Below are 23,928 nucleotides of genomic sequence, written 5' to 3'. Positions count from 1 at the left end.
AGAGGGGGGAGAGCCCAGCCAAGTGAGTCTTTGTAGGAGGGGGAAGGAGGAGGGCCCTGCCCTGTCTTGTCCCGCTCAAGCCTCCTAGCCCAAGGCGCTTGCAGCTAATGTCACTGGGCACCTTGGCATTTAGCAGTCCTGTAGGTCACACTGCTTTCTCACTTCCAGGGGGAAAAGCCTGTATACCCAGTGCCTGTCCCCGTACAGGCTTGCTGGCTGGCTCAGCTGGAGTGATGTGTCCAGGTACCCACCCTCTCCGCTTCCTGTGCCCCCACTTCCCAAGTGCCACTGCACAGATCCTGTCCTAGATGCTGTGCTGGACCAGGCTTAGAGCTGGCACTACCTAAGGACTCCAGGTGTACCTCTTTTGATTGACAAGCCTGGGAGTGTGCCAAGGTCACCCAGTTGGGGATCAGCCCAGGACTGTTGCTGCCCCGCTCATAAATTTTGCTGCAATTCAGCAGCAGCTAAAGCATGGGTAGGTGACCATGAGGCCACTTGGGCCTGCCAGAGGAAAGACTGTCCAGCCCTCTGTGGGTGGGTATGGCACACCTGGAGGTGCACCTGCTCAATCTGGACAGACAGGCTTCCTGAGGGATCCAGTCCAGTCATTCACTACCTCTGTGTTCTTTGCTGTGGCAGGTCGCCAAGCCCACCTGTGGGCAGGGGTGGCCTCATGCTCCAGGTAGATGGCAGTGCAGGAGAGGCCGCAAAGGCTGTTGCATTAATAAACCATCCACAGTGTGGGCTGGGAGAGCTGACCTGAAACAGGGCCTCGGAGCCTGTGTCCTGTGTCAGTTTGGCAAGGAGGTACCCAAGAAGCAGTGTAGGGGCCCTTTCCTGACTGCATGTGTCTCACTGCTGTACACGCATGCATGCACGTACACACACACATAAATGTGTGCACTCTCCAGCACACATGTCTGTAAGGTCTAAGACTACTCAGATGGTGTCTGACCCAGACTCAGGGTCCAGAGCTTTCTGTGGAAGTCCTTCAAGCCAATGGGATCCTGTGACAAAATCTTTCCCCCTGCACCTCCCATGCACCTGCCACTATCTTCTGGGGGCCCCCTCAAGGTCTCCGAGCAGGTCAGAACAGAGCGCGGCATTCCTAGGTGCCACGTGCCCACGCCTTCCCTTGCCCGCCTGGCTGCTCCGTTCTCGAAACGTGACTTGCCCGGGCGGCTGCTCTGGCAGCGTCTCCGTGGTGCTGCCTCCAGCCCCCTTTTCCTGGCGGAAGCGGCCCCCGGGGATGATGACAGGCTGTTCTTGTTTGGAAACAGAAAAGACAGCCATCCTTACTGTTTTGGCTTTTGTTACTCTGTGTGTGTGTGTGTGTGTGTGTGTGTGTGTTTTCCTCCCCTTTGTCCAAAACATAAGGCTTGTGTGTTCAGTGGCGCGTGTGTTAACAGTGCTGGCTCTGTGCGCGCACAGTGAGGGTCTGGCCCTGATGCCCTGCTGCTCATCAGGAGAGTGGGGGTGACGGTGTCTCCTGCCTTGGGAGATGAGCCAGCTGCAGGGGTGGGAAAGGGGGTCACCGGGCATCACGCCTGGCATGGGAGGCGCTCCCAGAGGTTACTGCTGACCAAAAGCATCTCTTTGGCTTTCCATGACTCAGAAATGAGCTCATCCCAGTACGGATGTGGTGACAGCCAGGCTGTGTCCCTCCAGAGGCGGGTCAGCTAGGCAAGAGCGGGTCAGCTAGGCAAGGCCTTTCTCTCTGCCTTCCCATTGACAGACTATGATCTTACAGGGCCTTCCTCGGGGTCGTTGGGAAGGCAGGAAGATGGACAGGTCTCCCACCTGCTGGCTTACTCCCTCCCCTCCCCTCCCCTTCTCTCCCCTCTAAGGCCCACAACATCCATCTGGCCCAGGTCAAGGCCAAGAACTCAATCCAGATCTATCTCCCCAGTGTAAGGTAACAGGGACCCACTCCTTGAGCCATCATCTCCTACTGCTGACCAAAGTGTATGTTAGCAGGAGCTGGAATTAGGTGCAGGCCCAGCCCTGGCTGATATAGTCATTTGGAGAGTGAACCAGCAGGTGGACATTTCTGTGCATTGTGTGTGTGTGTGTGTGTGTGTGTGTGCGCGCAGAGCTAAGAGCCTGGAGCAGAAGCCACTTGGCTCCTTTCCAAGGATGGAGAAGGACCTGCCACCTGCCAGGTGCCTGCCTCAGTGGGGGCTCTGAGGCTCTCCTGTACAGGGGACGGTGTCCAGCCCGTTAGTGAGGAGCTGCAGACATCTGAGCTGAAGTTCTCTGCCTTTAACCAGTACCCAGTGAACCACCAGCTGTGCCAGCAGGAATATTAGGGTGTTCTAGGGGACAGAGTCCCTGAACTGGGATTTTTCTGGGAGGAATATTGAACTCACAGCCGATGTTAAAGACCCTCAAGCACCTCTCACACCCCAGCTGGGATCACAGAGACCTAAAGGGAAGGACCTCTGCCTCATAGCCCAGCCTGCCCCTGCTGCCATAGTGTCTTCCCAGAGCAGAACCGGCCCTTCGACAGACCCTCATCAGAACCCGCTCAACTGGCTGGGCTGGCAGGTGGCCAAGTCAGAGGCTTGAGTGGGCGACCCAGCAGCTGTGCCTATGGCAGTGGGGGTGGCGTGCGTGGCATCCAGGGCTTGTGCGTCCTGTCTCCTCCCAGGGGAAGGCCCTGCCTGGAGGGGGGAACTGGGCCTGGTTGTCACCCTGGCTATGATGATGACAGCTGGGATTATCGCCATTCGCACAGGGCGGTCTCAAGTTTCAGGTCAAGAGCCGGGTCCCTTGCAGCCGCCTCTTGTAAATCTGGATGGAGATCCTGGCCGGCTGGTGTTCTGGCAGTTTCCTCAACTGCTTGCCTGGCACACTGAGGTTCTGCTGACAAGCTGCTCCCCCGACCCCCAGAGGAGAGAGGAGGAATCTGTGCCAGCAGCACAAAGGTTGGCAGCTTTGGCACTGAGTGGCTGGATGGACTGGATCACCATGCCTGGCCTGCCTCTACCCAGGCTTGTGGGCAGAGTGTCATTGCCATTCATGGGAGCTGGGAGAGATGAAACAAACCCCTGCTGTGTTCTATTGTTTGTTGTTGTTGTTGTTGTTGTTATTTTCCGGGGCAGGAGTAAGAAGTGGGAGGAGTGTGATTGAGGAAAGCCCTGCAGGTGGGGCGGGGAGGGTGGGAACAAAAAGGAGAAAGATTTCCTCTTCCAGGTCCTGTCACATTCCAGAGTGACCAGAGCTCTCCCTGCACACTGGTTTTCCTCAGGGGTGGGGAATCTACTCGGGCCCAGACTTTGAGGCCCTGGCCCCTGGTTTCCTTCCTGTTGCTCAACTCTTTCCAAACCTCAAATTCTGACACAAAATACAAATTATCACCCTTCTCTGTCCCAGCCAGGACACCAACTACCTATCCACCTGCCCGCCTGGGGGAAGACCTGTCCTTGGAGGTTTCTTACCTGTGGGGCTCCAGGAACGTCACTGACTATCCTCGTAAACCTTCCTTGTTCACTCATAAAAATGAGGTCCTGGGGCTGGCGTTGGGACAGAGTAGCAGGTAAAGCTGCTTACCACCTGCCATACCAACAGCCAATATGGGTGCTGGTTCGAGTCCCAGCTGTTCCACTTCTCATCCAGACTGACTGGGTTTCTGGTTTCTGATTGGTATCGTCACAAGATAGGTGGGTCTGTTCTAGTGGGAGAGTCTGGGGGCAAGTCTGACTGAGAAGGATGCTGGGAGGAAGCATGTCCAGGAGGCATAGGTGCAGCTGTGACAGAAGGCCCCAGGCTCCATGCCCCCTGAGTCACAGGTAGGACAGGGACAGCTCCTGGGTGGCCATGGCCACTGACCCAGACTTCTATAAGTCAGTGAAAATTATTACCCAGCAGTTTCTCAGCACCCTGGTGTTTAACCTCTGCCATCACCGTGACCCTGTTGATCTGCTGGAGCTGCCTCACAAAGGATCACAGACCATGGGGGCTTAAATAACAATGTAGCAGCTTGTCAGTGTAGAGGCCAGAAATCTAGACCAAGGATTTGGTGGGTTGGCTACTTCTGGGTGCCAGGAGGGACGGCTTGTCCCTTGTGCCTGTGGCTAGCTTGCTATTCTCATGGTGTTTGCCAGGTTGCCAAAAGCTCCCCACCCTGCCTGTCAGCCCTGTGGGTTAAGCTCCCACTTACAATTCCAAGTTCCCATGAGGCGCCGCCGGCTTGAGTCTCAGTTGTTCTGCTTCCTATCCAGCTCTCTGTTAATGCACCTGGGAGGCGGCAGTAGAATACACAAGTGCTTGATCCCCTACCCCCAACATGGGAAACAAAATGGAGTTCCAGGCTGCTGGCTTAGCATGGCCCACCTCCAGCTGTTGCAGCCGTTTAGGGAATGAGCCAGCAGATGGAAGATCCCTGCCACTGTCCCCTCCCCTGAATGTATTAAAGAGGAAGGCCAACAGAGACAGAGCTCCCATCCATTGTTTCGTTCCTCAAATGCCTATGGTGATTGGAGCTGCACCAGACCAAAACAGGGAGTCAGGGAACTCACCCCAGGTCTCACACCTGAGTGGCAGGGATCCATCTGCCCTAGCTGTCCCCTGCTGCCTCTCCCAGGGTCTGCAAGAGCAGAGCCAGGAATCACAGTCCGATGGTCTGGGCTGAATGGCTGCCCCTTCCCCCACTCTTAAAGGATTCGGTCAATGACCTGTCCAGACCCCTGTCTTCAAAGGAACCCCCCAGGGTTAGGATTGGAGCAGATGAGTATTGAGGGAGAACAGAATTCAACCCATCCCAGGGCTGTTCTTTTTGTTTCAAAACCCTGCCTGCTGATCATTGGTGATATTTTTAGTTGTGATAATACACAGAATGTACCACTTCGCCGTTTTTAAGGGTACATATGAAACACCTCTATGACGTGATACATTTGGCAGTGCCACCCGCATCCAGAGCTTTTCCACCTCCCCAAGCTGAAGCTCTGTGCCCATGGCACACTCACTTCCCACATACTGTCTGCCCCGCTTCTGTCCCCAGCCAGGGCAGCTGCCATCGTCCTTTTAGTCACCCTGAACCTGACTGCTCTGACATCCCAAGGAGTCACACAGCATCTGTCCTTGTGTACCTGGCTCTCACCATTGACCTGTAAAGTCCTCTGGCTCAACCATGCTGTGCCTTGGGTCAGAACTTCTTCCTTGTCAAGGCTGACCAGTATCCCATTGGATGGGACACACTACTTTCTCTGCGTCCATCTATGACCCCTCGGTGAACTCTCCCATGGCTCCTGCAGGTGTACCTGAGCCCCTCTTTTCTCGACCTTCACTCACCAGGCAGATGGCGGCATAGGTGAGGAATGTGGCTTCCTCCTGACCCAGCACCCAGCCATGCTGTGTGGATCAGAGGCCTGCCAGGGCAAGGGTGTGATGACCACCAGACCAGGGCAATACTTTCTTGCCCTCCCTATTTCTGTGCCATGGGAATGCCTGGGAAGGCAGGGCACAGGTGTGCAGTGACCAAGTACTTCCTGGCATCCAGGCCACAGCTATACAGTAACCAGGCACTTCCCTGGTGTCCAGACCTGCTTGACTCTGGCACCCCTCTGTCCTGTCCTCCTGTCCCCACCTCCCTATTTCAGGTGGTTCCCTGAAGTCCATCTCCCGTGTTAGTAACACAGCATTCTCTTTGCCCTTTGCCTCGTTTCCGTCTTCATCCCCTCTGCAGAGCCCTTGCCTTATTACTGTGCATTCACTGTCCTCACTCTCCTTTTTTTTTTTCAAATATTTTATTTATTTTTATTGGAAAGGCAGATTTGCAGAGAGAAGGAGATGCAGAACAATCTTCCATGTGCTGGTTCACTCCTCAAATGGACATAACAGCTGAGCTGAGCTGAAGCTGGGAGCCAAGAGCCCCTTCTGTGTCTCCCATATGGTGCAGATCCCAAGAACTTGGGCCATTCTCCGCTGCTTTCCCAGGCCATAAGCAGGGAGCTGGAAGGGCAGTGGAGCAGCTGGGACACAAACTGGCCCCCATTGCAGAGGGAGGATTAAGTCCGTTCAGCCACTGTGCTGCCTCCACCCCGCACCCCACACTCTGTCATTTCTGCACTGACACCAGCTTTAACTGGAGCGACCTTTCCGTGAGCCTTGGGCCCTGCCCCACTGCCAGCATGCACCCAGATGTGCTGCCTGCGTGTCCCCTCTCCCCGTGACTCCCTTTCTTGCACCACTCCTCTCTCAGATGGCCCCCACCATCTCCTAGATCAAGCTGAGCACTCGACTTGCTGCTTGAGGTCTGTGCACAGCATCCCTGCATCTTCATCCCAGCCCCGCCTATCCTGGCCTTTGTGCACCTGTCAGCCCAGGAGACCTCTCCCATGGCTGCCTTCACAGCCCGTGGTGCTGGTAGAAAGCTCCTGTCTCTCACAGACCTGGCTGGTCACTGCCACCCCCAACTTCCCAGCATCCAGATTTTGTCCTGTCCTGGTGTCCTGTGGTTGCTCTGACAAATAAGTAGGAAGTCAGTGTCTTAACGGCAACAAAGATCTGTTTTCTTGTGGTCCCAGAGAGGGAAGGCTAAATCTAAGAGTCAGCAGGGCCTTCCTGGTGGAGGGTTGGGGGTTCGGAGGTTTGGGAGGGAAGCCCTTTTCTGCCCCTTCCTAGCATCCAATGGCCCCAGGCCTTCCCGGAGCAGGGTGCCTCACCTACCTCTTAAATAACTCCTGGTGGGGATTGTGTTGCAACTTGAGGGCCCTCAGGGGTAGCTGACCATAATAGTCTTCCTCCTTCCTTTACAAGGGTAGCACCTGTCTTAATGTTCTTGTGACTGCCATGATGTCATCATCACCTGACCCCCAGGGTTACACCTGCGGCCAAGGACAGACACCAGGTGTGGCATGTTGCCACCCACCTTTGTGCACCCAGCACAGTACCTGGCAGGTATTATTAGGGGCCCCAAATCTTGCTCCTGGATATTAGGTGCTCAGTAGGTATGTTTGTCCCAGGACCAGCTGAGAAATCTTTCTGAATTTCATTATCTTGGAAAAGTCTTAAGTGATAGTGTCAGGCAGTAATTGTATCATTCCCAACCAAGGGCTGTCACCTCCTCCCTGCAGGGGTTCCAGGCTCTGCCTGCCTGCCTGCCCTGGCACCAGCCAGCACCAGCTGGCCACAGCCTTAGGGCCACATCACGCAGTTATCTTTCTCTCCTTGAACGTCTGGGAGCTTTAGGCCCAGGTGGGTCCTTCGAGACTGGTCACTGATTGGTGGGGAGCTCTTGTCTGTGTATGCTTGTGGCAGCAATCACCGGCCAAGTTGATCTTCTGGTCACTCATTCACCAGCCTGCTGACATCGAGACACCAAAGAGGGCAGGGCTGCTTGTACCAAAGTAGTTCCAGAAAGTTCGTAGTAAAGTAAAATTAGACATTTATTTTGAGACCCCCCCCAAAAAAACTTTTGAAATCTATGTATGGTTTTTCTTTTACATTAAAAAATTATTTATTTGAAAGATAGTTACAGAGAGGAGAGACAGACACAGAGATATTTTCCATCCACTTGTTCACTCCCCAAATGAGCACAATAACCCAGATTGAGCCAGACCAAAGCCAGGAGCCAGGAGTTTTATTCAGGTCTCCCACATGGGTAGCAGGGGCCCAAGCACTTGAGTCATCATCCACTGCCTTCCCAAGTGATTAGCTGGAAACTCAGTTAGAAGTGGAGCAGCCAGGATTCAAACTGGCGCCCATGTGGGATGCCAGCCTGACATCCCATATGCAACATCGAAGTTGCACCAGAATGAATTTTCTGCTCCCGTAAACTTTTTGGAGGCTGCTGCTCGTGAATGTGCTGGTGTCAGGGTACCGAGGGCTGCCTGGGAAGCAGGGACATCAGGCTGTAAACTGGGCAGCCCCAGCCCCTTCCCGGCTGGCACTTCTGGGCCTGGGCTGATCACAGTTCTTTCTGCGTGGCACGTGCTGACTCACTCCTGATTCATGTCCATGACCTCTCCCTGCCCAGGCACCTGGGGCTTTCCATTCTCAGGTACTTGGCCGGATGATGTCACAACTGTGGTGGCAGCATGAGGGCTGTGGGGGGTGGGGCCCTAAGTCCTCAGTGGCTTGCTATACCTCTCTAAGCACATCGCTGAAGATGAATGAGGCGGAGAGGAACTTAAGTCCTCAAGAGCTCGCTGGACCACTCCAGGCACATTACTGGGCATGGATGAGGCTGCTCCCACCAACGTCCAGCCACTAGCTGGAGAGATGACATCTTTTTCAGAGAATTTTAACCCACATGGTATAGATATAGGGAAGGAGAGTAGCCAGCCTGGCAGAGGAGGTGACAAGAAGAAAAACAAATCCAAATTTACCATGGCCACTCATTGTCTGGGGAGGCAGGAGGGGGCGCTGGGGTTGTAGTGCCGGCCGGTGTTGGAGACCACCTGCGATGGTACTCTTGCCTGTGAAACAGCCGAGTTACAGGAAGTAGAGTGAGCCAGCATTGTGGTATACTGGGTAAAGCTACCACCGGCGAGACCAGTGTCCCCTCTGGGCACTAGTTCCACTTTCTAACTAGCTCCTTAATGTGCCTGGGAATGCAGCAGAGCGTGACCCAAGTGCTTGGGCTCCCGTACCCATGTGAGAGACCCGGATGAAATTCCTGGCTCCTGGCTTGGGTCTGGCCCAGCCATGGCTGTTGTGGTCATTGGGAGAAGGAACCAGTGGATGGACGACGACTATTTTTCTCTCCCTTTTCTGCCTGCCTGCCTGCCTGCCTTCCTGTTACCAGAAAAGCCTGATGGGTTCTTTCCTTAGCTTCATGTAGAAATAAAAAGCCAGGAACCAGTTGCAGATGGAAAAGTTTGTTTGTGAAGGGACCAGGTGAGAGGGGGAAGGAGGGAGGGCAAAATCGCCTCTGAGAGGAAGCGGGAGGTGGGGTGCCTCTGGAAAGGAGAGGGGGGACACCAAAGGTTTGAGGAAGGAGCTTCAGCTGTTAAGCCTCCCCTAACCCCTCCTTGTTGAGTGGGAGCCTACAGGTAAAATGTTCTTTTTTGGCTCTAGCCAGCACCAGTGGGTGCTGGAGACTAGCCCAATCTGACCTACCCCTAGATCCAACCCACCCATGTGTGCCAATAGGTGCTATAACCTTACCTGACCTGGTCCACTCACAGCCCTGGCTCTGGTACTCACCAATGGGAGCTGTGTGCCAGCATGGGAGTCAGCATGATTCCCCTACTAGATCTGTTCCTTGCCCTGGGTCTTGAATGTGCTGTTGGGTGCTTTGACCCAGGCTGGCATGACTGACCCCCAGTCTTAGCTCATTGCAGCCCCATCTAACTCAGGCTAGGTGCGACCCACATCCTGTCCTGGCTCTAGTGTGTGCCAGTGGGTATTGTGGCCTGGTCTGGTCTGGCCTATTCCCCTGGCTCATACAAATGCTGACAAATGCTGTGACCTGCTTGGCCTGGCCCACCCCCAGCTGCAGCTTGTCTGCTCCCACTCTTGGATCTCATGTGTGCCCACGGGTGCAGCAGCTCTGCTTGGCATGGTCTACCCTTGGTCCCAGCCTTTGCGTGTGCTGGTGGTTACTGTAGCCTGGCCCCGCCCAGGCTCCTCCCAGTCTAAGCTCTAGTGAGTGTCAGGTGGGTTCCTGTCTGGTGAGTTCTGTAGGCCAGACTGGCTCGGTTAGTCACCACCCCCCAGCGCTCTGTGTAAACCTGCAGGTGCTGCAGTTCCACAGAGGCATGCCCACAATTCGTCTAACAGAATATGTCCCCAGATCCACATCTCTTGCCTTCTGTGGGTGCCATGGCCCAGCCTGATGTGCCCTGCTCCCTGCTCCAACACTTGCAGGCAGGTACTGTGGCCTATCTCAGCCAGGCATGCCTCGCAGCCTCAGCTTTTGCAAGTGCCAGTGGGTGGTATGTGATGTTATTTAGCCCAGTCCAGGTCTCCTAAGTGGGAAGGTGCGTTGGACTGACCCAGCCATGCTTTTTGGTTCCCCCTCCCCTAAATTTCTCCATCTCAGCAACCCAGCCTGCCTGGAAGGTACAGTGGCCAGGACCATGGAAGACCTCAGAAGTCATTCCTCCCCTGTCAAACATGCCCTCAGCATCTTCCACTCCACTATGTCCCCAGGCTCCTTCCCTGGGCAGTCTTTAGCCACCCTCCAACCCTGAGGACCAGGACAGCATACCCTGGTCAGAAGTTCCCCATCTTCCGTACATATCTTTAAAAAAAAAAGGCAATTTTACTGGAGCACTGGTATAGTTAATATAGATTTAGCATTAACCAGGCCCACAGTGCTTGCTAGCTGTAGCTGCTGGCTGTTTTTCCTTCCAACAGTGTAACACTTTCCTAGGTATAAGACAGGCTAAGCAGTTGCCTACAGCTAGGGTATTTATTTGAAAGGCAACAGAACAGAGAAAGAGACAGAGAGATCTCCCACCCACTGATTCACTCCCCCAAGTGACCACGAGAGCCAGGTTGAAAGCCAGGAGCTAGGAGCTTATTCTAGATCTTCCCCCATGGATGCAAGGGCCCAAGCACTTGGGCCACCCTCTGCTGCTTTTCCCAGGTCATAACCAGGGAGCTGGAGTAGACGTTGAGCAGCCAGGACTTGAACCAATGCTCATATGGGGTGCTGGTGCTACAAGTGATACCTTAACCCCACTGCACCAGGGGTACATTTGTAGCCTGAGCTGGGCTTTCTGCTACCGGGGTGGGCTCCATCACCCTTGACAGTTTTCTGCTTCTTCACCCTTCCCCTCTGTTGAGTCCCTCAATGTGGCCAGTGCAGATATCTGCCTTATGCACTGCTCTTGGTAACCACTTCCGTAGTGGAGGGCCCTACATCCCATTCAGCTGGCCCTGCTGACCCCCGCTCCCTGTGTGGGCTGTACAGATAGGCCCCTGAGACCACCCGTTCATGCAGCAGGACTTGTGTCTGCCACCCTAATACTTCCAGTTAGCATTGTGTGTTGGGTTTGGGGTGTGGTGGTAAGTGTATGGTGCAGTGTCAGAGGGACCAAGCATGGGTTTGAGGCCTGGCTCCTCTGTCAATTCAAACTTTTCCTGTTCACAGGGTTCCTAGTCAGTTGGTGCTGGCTCAAGTGTCTGAGACCCTCCTAGCCATGTGGGAGACCTGTTGAGGGTTCCTGGCCCCCATCTTAGGCCTGAGCTAGCCCAAGCAGTGATGGACATTTGGAGAGTAAACCAACAAAATAGGTTTTTGTTTTTGTTTTTTTTTTTAAAAGACTTACTGATTTGAAAGGCAGATTGACAGAGAGAAGGAAAGACAGGGAGGTCTTCCATCTGCTGGTTCACTCCCCAAATGACTGCAACAAGTAAAGCTGAGCCAATCTGAAGCCAGGAACCAGAAGATTCTTCTGGGTCTCCCACAAGGATGCATAGGCTCAAGCAGTTGGACCTTCCTCCACTGCCTTCCCAGGCCATCAGCAGGCAGCTGGATGGGAAGTGGAGCAGCTGGCACACAAACCAGCACCCGTATGGAATGCTCGTGTTGAAGCCTGGTCCCTCAAATAAGCTTTTTAAAATAATTTCTTAAAAGATTTATTTATTTTTATTGGAAAGTCAGATATACAGAGAGAAGGAGAGACAGAGAGGAAGATCTTCCATCCGATGATTCACTCCCCAAGTGACCGCAATGGCTGGAGCTGAGGCAGTCCGAAGCCAGGAGCCAGGAGCTCTTCCAGGTCTCCCATGTGGGTGCAGGGTCCCAAGGCTTTGGGCTATCCTCGACTGCTTTCCCAGGCCACAAGCAGGGAGCTGGATGGAAAGCAGGGCTGTCAGTATTAGAACCGGAAGCCATATGAGATCCTGGCACATGCAAGGTGAGGACTTAAACCACTACACTATCACGCCGGGCCCAAATAAGCTTTTTTTTAAATAATTTTTTAAAATTTTATTTGTGATGATGTTTACATAGTTGATGAGGGTGGGAAGGGCCGAAGGTAAGGTGTTGTAGCCTTGCCCGGCCTGGTCTGCCCCCATTCCAGTTTACATGCTTACCAGTGGGAGCAGGGGCCCAGCAGGAGAACCTCCCACAACCCCCCTACTGGGCTTGCACCCATTTTCCCGCACCCCGAAGTGCCGGAGTCCAGCTCCAGCCTGGGTGTCGGAACTCGGGAAGGGTGCGTAGATGAGGCGCAGAAAGAAAGAGACAGACCACTAGGATTCCATGATGATAGTGGACACAGCAATAAAGCCGTCCGCTTTATTTATACAGAATCAGTTAAAACCTGGCTCAGACTTTTTACGTCATGATTAAATGGGTGTTGCTAAAGATAATTCTGCCGTTTGTCTCACCTAAGGCAAGCTCATACGTCTTGAATCAACTAAGGGAGGAAATGTAACACAGGAAGCAAGATCCAAAGATCAAAGAAAGAAGGAAAGAATGGGCTTCCCCTATACCTGGGAAGTTAGCACCCTTGATTAGCATATCATCAACGGGAGAGGAAAGGCTGTAAACAAGTTCCCACCACCTGGGGACGGAACACCTTTGATTAACATGTCAATGGTGGAGCCGTAGCAGCAGTAGGTAAAAACCTTTATGCTAAAAGCGAATATCAGTAGCATCAACTTCCAAGCTCGCACAGATACCATACGTCAACTGTTAACTCCGCAGGGGCAGACAGTGCCTAGGCAGATTACTGAAAACTCAGTGGGGAAGTCCGGTGTCCGGCAATGGAAAGCGGGCTGCGTTCAGGTGATCAAAGCAACATCACACCCGAAGCCCTGCTCAGCTGGGGGTTCCTTCGCGGCCCTGCCTGCAATGGAAGCAATGCTCCTCACACCTTCCTGTTTTCCACATCCATCACACGGACCCCGGCACCGAAGTCCACGTGTGCTGGTGGGTGCTGCAGCCCAGTCTTGCATGACTCGCCTCACCTTGGCATCTGCTGGCAGGTGCTCTATCCTGGCCTTGCCCAGCCTGGTTCCATTTCCAGCTCTTGCTGGTGGCTGCTGCAGCCTTGCCCACCTCAGCCAGCCCCTAATCCCAGCACTAATGTGAACTGGCTGGTGTTGTGGCCCACCCTGGCCTGTCTTGTGCCCTGTCCTGGTTCTTGGATCTGCCAGTGGGTGCTGTGAACTTTCCCAGCCTGGCCCAACCCCAGACCTGACCCCCATGTGTGCCAGCGGGCACTGCAAGCTGGCCTGGTCTTGGCTACTCCCAGCCTTGGTTCTTGGTTCTTATGCTCACCCGCAGGGACTGCATGCCGACAGAGGAATTCCCCAAGCTCCTCTATCAGATCTCCTCCCAGTAGCAGATCTCACATACACCAGTGGGTCCTTGGCCCTGCCTGACTTAGTCCACCTCCTGTCCTGGCAGGAACAATGGCCTTATGCAACTGGTCCATACCCATTCTGGTTCTTACTATTGGTTGCTACAGCCCAGCCACATCCGGTCCATTCACAGACTCAGCTCTCATGTGGTTCAGGAAGGACAGAGACCTAACTCAGCCCATCCTACATCCACTGTGGCTCTCAAGAGCACCAGTGGGTGCTGGAGTCTAGCCTGGTCTGGTGCACTTCAGACCCGGCCTACACCCTTGCCAAGGGACACTACAGTCATATCGGTGCAGACCACCCCCCTCATTCCAGCTCTTGTGCTCACCAGTGGGAACCGCAGCCCAACCAGGCCTAGTCCCAGCCACAGATCTTTCACATGCCAGTGGTTACTCTGACCCAGCTTGGCATATCCCATCCCCTGTCTTGATCTTTGCCATCAGATACTACAGCCTGTCCTGGCCTGGCCTGCTTCCAGTCCCAATTGTTGGTGGCAGGTGCTGCAGCCTAGCCAGCCTTGCCCAGTCTGCTTCCATTCCTGGCTTATGCAAACTGGTAGATGTGATAGCCAAACCTGGCATGACCCACACTCCAACCTGGCTGCTGCACATGCCAGTTGGCTCAGTTTGGCCTGGCCCTGACCAGTCTGCCCTTACCCAGAACCACCTGACACACTTACCAACGGGTAGAGCTGCCTTGCCTGGCCTGACCAACAGTGTCCAGGCATGAACCACATGCTCACCAGTGGGAATTGTGGCCTACCAAATGGTTTCCCAAGTTCTCCCACCAGGCCCACTCCCAGACCCAGGTTGCACATGTAGCTGCAAGTGCTAGGCCCTTACCCAGTATAGTCTGCCCGCTATGTCCTGGCCTTTGTATGAGCTGTTAGATGTTGGCTCAGTTTGGCCTGGCCCCAGCCCAGCCTTCCAGCTTGTGGCACATGTGCTGGCCTGGGACTGTATCCCTCCACACACCCAAGATGCAGGCCCATTCAAAGTTTCTTAAGCCTGGTCACCAGCCCAACAGCTTAGCATGCTAACCTGGGGCTCTCTCCTCCCCCTCCCCGACCCAGGACCAAGTACCTGGGGAAAACCTCAGGTCCCTGCATGACCCTGCTGATGCTATTCCCCAGCCCTCTGCAAGCACACACCTCCAGATCCTCAAGAGCCAGCTGCTGCCCCTGGCTACCAGCGGCGCAAGAATAATGGCAGTTGGGGGATAAAAATATTTTTTTAAATACACACACACACACACAAACCTTGTGTAATGCCCTGGACCCCATAAAGGAATTATCCCTCTATCTGCCCCCCATGACTCTCCTTCCTTGTGTTCCCTGACCCCGTGTGAGTTAGAGATACATCCAGGCCTGCCTTAATTCCCCGCTCCCTGCCGGGATGTGCATGTAATCAACTCTTTTTCCCCCCATCCCCTGGGTCTTCTTATCAAAGGCTTACCGTCCAGCTGCAATGTCCTGCATTACAACAGTCCCACAGGGGAACTCACACACATCATACTGTGCCCGTTCCTTGCTCTGATTCTCAGTTTTCCTGTCTGAAGTTCATTGCCTGTAGATCCCAGCGATGGCCTGTGTGATGCTTAGTACCGTCCTTTCCGCACCTGCCTCCAGAAGTGCAGGCTGGAGTTGAGGGGGCAGGTAGCAGGCGTTTCTGCCCTGCTCATTCAAAGGCTGAGGCCTCCCCACTTCTTAGGCATGCTTTTGTTGTAGGGTTTTTGAACCCCGAATACTGCAGCAACCTCAAATTCTTGTCTCGCAGGAAAGAAGAATTTTCATGCGGACACAGTTTAGTTTTAAAGTAAGATTTATTAGAAAAGCTGAGAAAGGAGACTCCCGTCCTAGTGACGAGAGGGGGTTCTGAGATAGAAAGAGACCCGACCCGTGCATGGGGGGGTGTTGGGATCTTTTAAGGCTTTAGTTCAAAGAGGGGGTTTTTCCAAGGGCAAAGGAATTTCCTGGTCTCCAGGTATCTGCCTTTGGGACAAAAGAGACCAGAGAGGTGCTAGACAGGACATTCCAGGCCTTAGGCATCTGCATATTACTTCCTGCCCTCCTTTCAATGATAAAGAGATAGGCCTGAGACCTTTCTACACCTTGGCCGGAGGTAATGGCTGGTGCTTCAGGTGGGGAATTGGTATGCTAATAGCACCCTTGTCCCTTGGAAGAGACTGCTCTGGTGAATCTAAAATATGGTGGGGAAGTTCCCTTTTATATTTGGGAAGAAAAATGACTTGGGGACCCAGAAAACCCTAACTGCCTACCACCCAGTCTAACTCCTCTCACATTCCGCCCCCCAGAAGAAGTGACCTTAACTGCTGTTAAGGGGGACAGGGACGTCGTTCGTTCTTAACTGCTTCCCGCTGACAGAGGACGTAGTTCAAGGGCAGCAGTTAGGTACTCCTCTGGGGGCCGGTCTAAGGGTCCCCAGTAGAATGCAGAAGTCATCGGAGGTGCCTGGTGGGTTGTCTGGGCTCCGAGTGTTCCTTCTTGTTGAAGTCTAGATGACAAAACAAAGACAATTATAATCTTTCCCAACCTAGTGTGTAATGGGATCAGTTGGAAACACTAATTTGAATGTTTGCATTTTAGAACTTAGATATGAGAAACATTTTGTTGAACATTGGACTTGAGCAGTTTAAGGTTATGGATTAGATTTACCAGTTTGAAATAATTCCTTTTAAGCTCAAGTTTGGAAACAAACTCAGTGAACACAACACATGAAGCTGAGCTATATGAAATTGTTATCTAGGTCTATTAGAACATAGAGACAATGACAAGACTAACATGTGGCAATAGGACATGAACCCATGCAGGGCACATAAACGTTAAGTCTCCATGGAGTTATAATTTCGTCTAGTAATGACAATTCTGAATTAAGATTTAAACTTACTTGGCTTTTGAGAATACTACAGTTGCTTTATATAGAAGTGGTGGATTAAAAAAACAAAAACAATTGTACTTTACCAGTTGTTGGAAACTCTAAGAGTATCAGAAGACATCGAGCCTAGAGCATAAAGCATGACACTTAAAACATTTCATTACAAGACTTATCTGGATCATAGCATAGATGGTAAGAGATTAAGTTAGTTGTGAGTTATAATAACCCAGCAGTTGATGGCAATCTAGTAAGAATTTACAAAACTTCACACATTAGGGGGCAAAGGCAAGCAATGAACTAGTCCTATAGTTGCTACAAGCCATGTTGACAATTGGAGAATGCAAGAGTCTTAAATCGATGGACAGAGAAATCCCCAATAATTTAGTAAATGAGGAAGACATAAACCCTGCCTCAGAATAGTGAGGGTGTCCTATTCAGTGAAGTCTAGTAAAAACTGAAGAGGGAGATGGCAAACATGCCGGTCGGGAGCCTGGTCAGTGCTGCAGACTGAGCAGTTACAGGCTGACTTTTCCCTAGAAAAGCTTCTTTTCTGAGCTTCAGTTAAGAATCTGTCACCTATTCTGTTCTACATAGAATCTAATGGAATATACTGAAAGTTACTCCTCAAGCATGTTAAGAAGCTGGGAGATCTCTGTGGCTCTTAATCTCAGAGATTTGTTTAAATCAAAAGATCCAGTTTAGAAATTCTCATTTATGAACACTTTATAAGTCAATTGAAATAGACTACATAGCTTGCCACATAAACATGTACATGTATACCAGATAACATACATTATAAGAACAAATAGCTTTTGTAACAGCTTTTTGAAAAAAATCTTTTAAAGTTACCAGTTATTTAGAATTATATCTTGCTCTTAGTAACACTAGCTAAAGACTCTTTTAGTTGGAACTTGTAGCTTACTGTTTAGCTTTAGCACTATCTGCAATGGATGCAATAGCATCTGTTGGAACTAGAAGATGAAGCATTCATTGTTAGAATTTTAAAATAACAAATGTAAACATCTATTTACTTTACACGGCACACTGTGGAACCACCTGTAAGACTCACACACACACTTGTACTGTTTAGGCCTCTAGGCCTTGTTCACCAGGATAACAGCTGTAAACAATAATGCAATAAGATTATTAGACTTTAGTGATGTTTTCTCATTTGTACCAATAGTAGTCTGTTAATATTTCATAATTATCCTGGAGTTAGTTAACAGATTTAGTCGCCATTAAGATGAAAATAAGTTAAGAAAACATCGCTTTGACAAAGAGTCAGATTTCAATTCCATTGTACCAAAGATGAACATTTAGAATATGTTGCACACAATATGTTCAATCATACCATACATTCTTTAAGAACTTGCTCTCTTCCTGTAAGACAAAATTTCACAAATGATGCTTTTTGCAAGTTAGAACATAAATAATCGACAAAGCAGGAACACAAATAATCTCACAGCTTGGTACAGCTTCACAATTAAAAGACGAATTGACCAATAAACATAAGCACCAGTATATGCATTAGCAGCTTTTGAAACTTTAGTAAGCACTGCTCTAGGTGTAAACATTGTAGGCCAGATCTGATCAGAGCTAGGATGGCACTATAAACCAGTAGATAGTTAAAACTTCAAGACCAAAAAGCAACAAAAGCAGTGGAAAACATTGTAAAACACTGAGAGCTCATCACTGAAGTTAGTTGCAAGAACACAGAAAAAAAAACCTTGATTTAGCACATGAACACAGCGTTAACAGTGAGATATACCATGAAACAAAAGGCGCATTGAATGAAATACTCCTAGTCGAGGGCAGAGGGAACTGCAAAGGGAAAGAATCTCAGGCTAGAAAGAGTTAATGGATTCTAAGTTCTCTCCTGGGGTGCGGGAGTCTGGGGTCTGGCCCTTTGTTAATTAGTAAAATATCCATTCCTTTCTGATATCAGTGACCAAGGAGAGACAAAATGAACTTCTACCTCCTGTTAGATATCTTACAATAAAGGGTGCAGTCAGGAGACTTGACTAAGACTGAACTGGGAGGAGCCAAGGTAAAAACCAGTTGTGTGCTCCACGTAGTGATGGAGCCAGCACAGCAGCATAGTTATGCAAAAAGGTCCATCCAGACTAACTCCACTCTAAAGCTCAAAGCTGGCAGCCAGGCTGTGGCATCCCTGTATTTGCGGAGGCACCCCAAGGGGTATCTCCGTTCAGTCCTCCATTCCTGTGACCATGTTAGCTCTGGGACTCCTGCCAGTTCAAGTTGCACCTAGACATACTCGTAAGACGTCTCTTAAGACTTCTATAGCTCGCCCGTGGTGTCCAGGTGTGCGCTGCTGAAGACCACAGAAGAAGGGAGGAAGGTGGGAGTGAAGTCAGTACACTTGACTCACGTCGCTCGACCTTCCACGCCTTGTGGGATGTGTCTCGGTTAGAACAGCATGTGCCAGGAGTGAACAATCCGCTCCTGTTTCCTGCGCCATGCTAGACCTAGGCCTCTGCCTGGTGCATTCTGATGCCCTGGAGAACATACAAGTCAGAAACAGCATGTGCCAACCCCTGCGCCACGCTGCATCTGGGACTTCTGCCGGATAAATATGCTCTCCCTTTGAAATTTGTTTTAACCTCAAGTTGACAAGCCTGACCTCAAACTTTGGCCTGATTCTATAAGCCTGTGTCCTTAACTAAGGCTAGAGAAGAATGTGTTGACTCTAGCTTTCTGCTCACATTAGCGACTACACTTGTTAAGAACGATCCTGGAGGAACTGTCCTGCTGCCTGCCTCGCGAAGGGATTAAAGGTGTGACGCATTCTTTCCTCAAGTCTATCTCCACTGCTCATCTTCTTGATAGAGGGGCCTAGAAAGAAACCCTGCCTGGCTTTTCCTTTTTCCCTATCACAGTCCAATTGACCTTTAGCACATACTGACCAGTAAAGCAAAACCCAAAGCATGAATACATAAGAAATGAGGGGACTTAGTGAGGAAAAGCTTTTGAGGAGATCCTAACAGAAAAGTTAGCGGAGGACTTGTCAGTGCCTGGGGCAGTTTGGGAATTGAGGCACGCAGCGCAGAGCTTGTGGCCTCGCTGTGGGTTGCGCCCATTCTTACTGACAACTGTGTCCCCGCGGAAGGAAGGAAAGAGTGCAGATTTCAGCCCGACACCCTGACGGGCTGTCGGAGTCCGGGGTACAGTCCAGAGGCCTTTCGAAAAACATCAGGGAGTGGCCCTGACCAGAATTTCTGAGGCACCCTGAGACTTCTCCCCAGTCTCGCGCGACGGGCTTAGTCTGCGAAAAGGAAACTGAGTTTGGACAAAACCGACATTCCTGGAGCTGAGGAGAGAGAAGAGAAAGGTAGAATCCCAGCTTCCTCAGACTGAGCGCCCAGATGCCTTTCCCATCAGGAAGCGCTTCACGGTCCTCTGCTCGCTAGAGGTCTAGGGTCAGGCAGACGGACTTTAGGGGAACGCCAGGGAGTGCCCTGGCCAGATCTCCTATTCGTCCAAGCCTTCTCCCACATCACCAAGGGCCAATCCGCCAGGGTGGCGTTTCACAGCGCCGTGCCCACTGGGCTTCTTGGGGACTGAGGTCAGCTGATGGGCTTTCAGGGGACGCCAGGGAGTGCCCTGGCCAGACCCCCTAGTCGTCCAGGCCTACCCTCCCTGCGGCGCCGATCCACGGAAGCGAGAGGAGCCGTTTCCCAGCGCCTAGCCCACCGGGCATTTGTGGGGACCAGGGTTAGCCGATGAGCTTTCGGGGAACACCAGGGAGTGCCCTGGCCAGGACCCCTACTTGTCCAGGCTTTCCCTGTCCTTCCTGTGGCGCAGATCCACGGGAAGCGGGCAGCGAGAAAAGATCAGAAAAGTGTCCCAGCTCCAGGGGATCAATTTAGCCAAACTCAGCAAGCCTCGCCCCTGAGTCTTAAGACCGGCGGCCGCGCTAGACGCATTTAACTGGCCGACAGGGACCCGGTGTTTCTTTTTCCAAGAGTTACTAATTGTGGAGAACTAGTGTCTCCGAAACACAGGATAGAAAGTCCGCTTTGCTCACCGTCCGACGAGATGGATGTTTGTAGGCTGGCTGGAGAAATTTCGCTGGTAGGATCCGAGTCACAAGGCGCCAAAACTGTTGTAGGGTTTTTGAACCCCGAATACTGCAGCAACCTCAAATTCTTGTCTCGCAGGAAAGAAGAATTTTCATGCGGACACAGTTTAGTTTTAAAGTAAGATTTATTAGAAAAGCTGAGAAAGGAGACTCCCGTCCTAGTGACGAGAGGGGGTTCTGAGATAGAAAGAGACCCGACCCGTGCATGGGGGGGTGTTGGGATCTTTTAAGGCTTTAGTTCAAAGAGGGGGTTTTTCCAAGGGCAAAGGAATTTCCTGGTCTCCAGGTATCTGCCTTTGGGACAAAAGAGACCAGAGAGGTGCTAGACAGGACATTCCAGGCCTTAGGCATCTGCATATTACTTCCTGCCCTCCTTTCAATGATAAAGAGATAGGCCTGAGACCTTTCTACACCTTGGCCGGAGGTAATGGCTGGTGCTTCAGGTGGGGAATTGGTATGCTAATAGCACCCTTGTCCCTTGGAAGAGACTGCTCTGGTGAATCTAAAATATGGTGGGGAAGTTCCCTTTTATATTTGGGAAGAAAAATGACTTGGGGACCCAGAAAACCCTAACTGCCTACCACCCAGTCTAACTCCTCTCACACTTTGATCCCCAAAGCAGCCACAGATATCTCCCAATCATCCTCCCAGCCCTGCCTGCAGGAGCCAGGCTTGGATGCCAAGGCCCCACCTGTGAGTGTGGAATTTGCTCTGAGGACCAGCTTGTGGATGGACATCTAGTCCAGAGGTGGCTGTGCCCAGGGACCTTCTCTGTCCCAACTGTGGTTTCCCCATGCTTCTCCCGGAAGGGCTCTGGGACCAGGGACCAGGGACAGGGTGCAGGAGCCAGGCTGGAGATGGACCCTGACAGACGCATCATGCCCATCTGTATGGAGATCTCCTGGCCACAGCTGGCCCGGTCACCAGATGTTTGATCTGCCCTCAGCTTCATAAATAAACATGGCCAGATTATTTGCTGCCAGTGTAAACAGGGAATGGGTGCCCAGCTTGCCCGTGTTCCCTGCATGGCTGAATTCCTGCCATGGCCTCACTTCCTCCCTGGGAGCCCCCTTCCCTTCCTTTCTCTCCACCCAGTGTGTGTTTATCAGAATTGTTCCCCAGTCCGTGGCACTTTCCCCCTAACCCCTAGTCTTCTGGTTCAGGGAGGAACTCAGGGCATGACCTTGTCCTTCCCCTCACCTCCTGCCAAGGGTTTCCAAGGGCCCAAGTTTGGGCTGGTGGCTGGGTTCCTGGAGAACATCATTGCCAGTGGCCACTGAAGGGGAGAGTGGGCACCCAGCAGGTGCAGTGAGCCTGGGAACTGCACTGCATGGCCTGCACGGGGGCGGTGGTATTGGTGGCAGGGTTGTACGAGTGTGGCTTGGAGCCATTGTTCCACTTTGTGGCCCTGTGAATCCGAGAAGGCACAGATGTGGCTTCCCCAGCGTACAGTGGCCCCACTCAGCAGTCTTCACTCTTGTGATGGTGTGAGACCAGTACTACGTGTTCTGCAGAAACTGTACTTTGAATCTTGACTCTTGGCCTCTCCCGTGGGCTGGGGACATGTGTCTCCCTGCAGGCCCTGAGATCACCAGGCACACTGTGCACACCCGTTTCCTCTGCTAGAACAAGTGGCTGTTTGTGTGCCTGCATGGGCTGGGATCCCTGGCAGGTGTGCAGTTCAGCGGAACAGCTGTCACCTTCCTGAACGTCTCAAAGCCTTGGCATCCCAGGCCCTGTCTGTCCGAAAGGTGGAATGACAGAGTTGCTCCCAGCGATTGATTGCATTCTTCTGAGGCTCACAGCTGCCAGGGCTGGGCCAGGCCACTGGCAGGAGCCACAAACTCAGTCCTTGTCTCCTGTGTAGATGACAAGAACCCAAGGCCTTGAGCCAGGAACTGCTTGCCTGCTTGCCGTCTCCCAGCATGTACTTTAGCCTACTGAAATCTGCATTTCAGATGAGATCAGGCGAGTTTAGGGTGATATGGCCATAGATTGGAATCTGCATTTCAAAGTCTTAAGCATGCAGCATACAGAGTCATTGTGGGGGAGTCTGGGCAGAGAAAGGGAAACAGGTGGATGTTCACATACTCCCACCTTCTCATGATTACCCGCACAGAATCTGACTGTAAGGCTGGGTCCTTTGGCCTCCCCTGGGGGAGGCCTCTCTCTCTTTCTCTCTCTCTCTCTCTCTCAAACACACACACACTTGAGCACACACACATTTTGAGACAGAAACCACATGGCCTAGGCAGTCCCCCCAGCTGCGTGTAGACACCTGTGGCATCCCACAGATGAGGGTGACACAGCCAGTGCAGTACCAGGCCCCAGGTGGGGTGGCAATGAGTCTCAGTCCCAGCTGCCTGCTGGAATCCCCACCCACCCATCCTGACCCCACTCCAGAGAAGCCTTTACAGCCAGCAGGGCCCTCCCCACAGCACATGCCACAGCATGTCAGGGTGCGTGTGTCTGTGTTGGACATGGATGTCTTCTGCTTTCAAAGCTCTCCAGGTAGAACCCAGGATTGTAGCATGTGAAGCTGCCACCTGTGACAATGGCATAACATTTGGGCATGAGTTCAAGTCTTGGCTGCTCCACTTCCCATCCGGCTCCATGCTAATGCACCTGGGAGAGCAGCAGGAGGTGGCCCAAAGTGTCTGGGCCCCTATCACCCACATGGGAGACGCAGATGAAGTTCCTGGCTTTGGCTATTGCTGCCATCTAGGGAGTAAATCAGAGGATGGAAGATCTTTCTTGTCTTTCTGTCTCTATGTCTTTCAAATACATTCTAAAAATCTTTTTAAAAAATCATTTTTCCTGTGCCTTGTACCACTTTATTTTCAGGTATCAGTGACAGGAAAAAAAGCAGAGTAAGATGAGGTCAGGAGGTGCTACTAGGTGTAGCTCCCTGGGTGCCAGCAAGGGTCCAAGAAGGGGCATGCACCTCTCTGTCCTTGCATAGTCCACTTTGGAGTCTAGGAGTTGGATCCACCTGTTCCTGGGAATGCTTTGGACAAAGCCGTCATCCTTTTCCTCCTCATCTCCTGGGGAGGTAAGCACTGGGCAGGGCCTATTTACAGCAACTTCTGGCTGCAAACATCACCCCACCCGTGTTTGACAGACATAGCTCTGGGAAACTAGGCAGGCTGACTGCTCAGGTCAAAGTAGCCAAGAAAGCGGAGACAGAGGGGCCCTCGCCTCTGCACCTGTCCCACTACCAGGGCCAACAGCCCTCCCATCTCTAACACCAGCTGCTTCTTTGCACTCACAGACACCTCGTTTGGAACGTCCCCCGGGTATGGCTGTGCCGCAGACCGGGCGGAGGAGCAGCAGCGCCGGCACCAGGACGGGCTGCCCTACATTGACGACTCGCCCTCCTCCTCCCCTCACCTCAGCAGCAAGGGCAGGGGCAGTCGGGATGCTCTGGAGTCGACCAAAGCGGTGAGTCTCCAGGTGCGCACCTGCCTCACCTGGCAGGTGTGAATGGATGTGGGCAGGCGGGGTGGAGCTCAGCTCTGACCCAGCCCTTGTCATCCTGGGGGCTTCTGGTGGGCACCTAGCAGGTAGGCGATGCCCTGAGACAGTACACGCTGCTTCAGCATGCCCACATCCAGGTGCAGATTCTGCAGGATGTGTTGAGCCTCAGAAGACCAGGGATGCTTT

General features: G+C 52.2%; 1 protein-coding gene across 1 annotated transcript in view; it reads left to right on the top strand.

Moving 5' to 3' along the window:
* Positions 1–23,928, top strand: part of BCR (BCR activator of RhoGEF and GTPase) — a 119,655-nt gene that overhangs the window by 42,028 nt on the left and 53,699 nt on the right. Inside the window, exon 2 of the mRNA XM_004592034.2 lies at positions 23,537–23,706. Within this exon, the coding sequence (XP_004592091.2) occupies positions 23,537–23,706 (170 nt within the window). The remainder of the gene's footprint in view (positions 1–23,536; positions 23,707–23,928) is intronic.

The sequence above is a fragment of the Ochotona princeps genome, chromosome 29, assembly GCF_030435755.1.
Source record: "Ochotona princeps isolate mOchPri1 chromosome 29, mOchPri1.hap1, whole genome shotgun sequence".
Taxonomy (NCBI): Eukaryota; Metazoa; Chordata; class Mammalia; order Lagomorpha; family Ochotonidae; genus Ochotona; species Ochotona princeps.
Note: the sequence above shows the minus strand (reverse complement) of the source record. Positions and strands in the feature narration are given on the sequence as shown.